The sequence below is a fragment of the Alnus glutinosa genome, chromosome 2, assembly GCF_958979055.1.
Source record: "Alnus glutinosa chromosome 2, dhAlnGlut1.1, whole genome shotgun sequence".
Taxonomy (NCBI): domain Eukaryota; kingdom Viridiplantae; phylum Streptophyta; class Magnoliopsida; order Fagales; family Betulaceae; genus Alnus; species Alnus glutinosa.
The window spans coordinates 30,315,140-30,317,867 of NC_084887.1; the positions used below are offsets into that span (position 1 = coordinate 30,315,140).

The 2,728-nt window shown below is 35.5% G+C and overlaps 1 protein-coding gene across 1 annotated transcript; it reads right to left on the reverse strand.

Annotated features, from left to right (window-relative positions):
- Positions 1-1,301: 1,301 nt before the first annotated feature.
- On the reverse strand, positions 1,302-1,968 carry LOC133861128 (uncharacterized). Its single transcript, XM_062296844.1, has one exon. It carries the CDS (start codon positions 1,870-1,872, stop codon positions 1,651-1,653), a length of 222 nt encoding a protein of 73 aa, XP_062152828.1. The 5' UTR covers positions 1,873-1,968; the 3' UTR covers positions 1,302-1,650.
- Between the last annotated feature and the right edge of the window lie 760 nt (positions 1,969-2,728).

Below are 2,728 nucleotides of genomic sequence, written 5' to 3' on the forward strand. Positions count from 1 at the left end.
GACACGTGTACGACACTGTACACGTGTCAAACTGCACGTGGCAATTTGAAGTGATTTTTGTAGTGCTAGAGACCCAGCCCAATCGTGGAGGACTCGTAGCAATCCGACGAACCCAGAGACCCACATCCATGGTTCGTCGGCCAGAACCCATCTCCGGTGGACGTGAGGTGATTTTCAAGTGAAAATCGTGGCAATTCCAGTGAGTTTCCGATGGGTGTTTTCCGGTGAACTGAGAGATGACTTTTGGTGAATTTTTCTGTGATTAAACAGAAAATTCTTAATGTAATTTATTGTATTTTTTATTTGGATTATTATTGATTAATTTGGGCTATTATTGATTAATGGGTTTTAATGAACTGTGTATTTTTGGTGTTGATCTCCTTGTTCTGGCTGATCGTGTTTCTTGTGGGTTTGCTGTGATATTTCCGATTGTCTCCCCTGTGATTTCTGATTGTGTGTCTCCCCTGTGATATTTCTGGCGTTGATCTTCTGCTCATCAACGACCTTCCCCGTGAAAATGGAATAAACAAATGCAAAATAATAATAGACGATCGACTTTGCCCTGGTCTCATTAGACGAGAGTTTCTGACAATCATCAATTTTACTGTAGAGGCGACGAGCTCGTTGGAGACGAGATTTTGAGCAAAATCGTCTGATTTTGGTGATTTTGTCTGTTTGACGACTTCACTACGAATGCTCTTAGGCCAAAACAGATAGATTCTTTATAATTTTAAAGAAATTTGAAATTTTTAAATATTTTAAAATTAAGCTTTTTTTACATCAAAATGACGTGAAAAATGCTATATATTAAAAATATAACATGTTACAATAAAAAAAAAAAAAAAAAATTCTAAAGTTCTTTTCTTCACTCTTAAAAAAATGTTTCGATGTAAAGCAAATTTTTGCCCAAAACTTTTATACAATACAAAATCAAGGTTAAGAAAAACTTCTTAGAACAATTTTTTTTTTTTTTTTTTTTTCATTATTAACATATCATATCTCTAATATGTCCCCGTCAATTCGATATAAAACGCTGGGAAGAAATTATAAAGGATCTTGATTCAGGCAAAAAAGCCAATACGCCGTTATCAAAACTTGTAAATAGAAGAAAGTTTTGTGCGCAGAATCATACGCTTTATTGTAATCTAACTAAAAAAAAAAAATTTCCTGACTTAATTTGATGTCAGTTACAATTATATTATGAAGTGATTGAATTGTTTCATTTATATATATATATAAATTACAGAAAAAGCCCATTAATTAATGAAGTAACATGAGAAAAAGTACATAAGAATTGCAAGTAGTCACAAACCGGTATCATCATAGATTCATAATTAGCGAAGTAAAACACAACAAAAAAAAAAAAAAAATACAATACATAATCCGAGTAGTTGGATCGATTGGATCGGAGATGCCAGGTCGATTTAAGGAACCGCTTGGCCGCTCGAACTTTATCCTATCCATATGGAGGAACCTACCGTACGGTGTCCTAAAAATCTAATTGGGATAAAGCCTCGAATACATGATTATAAAAAAGTAAATAAATTTTAAAAAAAAAAAAAGAACACACACACAACTTACGTACGCACTTTAACACATTAAGACGTACACAGATTTAACGCAGGCTGCTTTCACCAAATGAAGAAGTTATCAAATCGGAATTGCATTGGAGACGGTTGGGTAAACAACGGTGGCTGGATGAGCCATGATGCGGCGGCCCTTCATGTGGCGAAAGCAATAGACCAAAGCCCCCACCGGCCACTCCACAATACCAGCCACCGCAAACGCTATGAACCCAAGAGTCGGGCCGAACACCTTGCACCGACAAGGATTGCTATGCGTCCCACATTGAAAACATATTGGAAACGTCATATTGGTTGCAAGCAAGCGTTAAAAATAGAGAGGAGAAAAATACCAAGAAACAAATATCTGAAAATATCAGACTGAGATCAAGTTTAAGCGTGTTTTTTAGATGGTGCAGGACCTTAACTTTTATAGGCCGGCAATGTCGGGGTCTGTGAGAGAGAGAGGGTTTTTTTTTTTTTTTTATTGGTTGTGATGGGAGGATGCATGCTACGTGTCAGAATATGGGAGCAGTAAGTTATACACGTGTTGTCAGCATATGAGGGGGTTGGAAAGATGATGTTTTGCCTTATCCTTCTGGTGCACTTTCGAGACTTTTCCGAGAAGTTTTCTGAGTAGGCATGAGATATTTTTTAGTGTCCTAGTGCGATGCAGCCAAAGCATGGGGTGCACTTATATATCCAACATGCACCAATAGCGAGATGAAGGGCATTCTTGTTTTCTTGTACACGTGTTGAGTTATTATTGTTCCTCTAAAAGAGAATAAATTAAGAAGGTTAAAGAATACGCTATTTAAATGGGTAATATATTTTGTTATTGTCCCAATTACTTAAACTTAAAGTTATGTATCTAAAACTGTGTGACGAAAGCAAGAATTCAACGCCAAAATAAAATGTACACACATATAAGGAACGGTTCCTTGCAGTTTGAGGGGCATTTTTGTCTTAAATAAAAGTGAAATAACAAAAATGCCCTTCCAAAATATATGAAACTGATTTCTAAAAAAAAAAAAAAAAAAAAAAAACAACTGTCCACTCAAGAAGCCGACATCATTCTTAAAATACCACCACCTCTTTAATTAACACACCTCTTTCTTTCCAAATTTTACAATAGATAAATGCATCTTTTGCTTGTAATATAAATT

What these genes read in the sequence shown, in the direction of transcription:
- LOC133861128 (XM_062296844.1), bottom strand. Translation starts at nt 1,872, where the DNA reads ATGACGTTTCCAATATGTTTTCAATGTGGGACGCATAGCAATCCTTGT.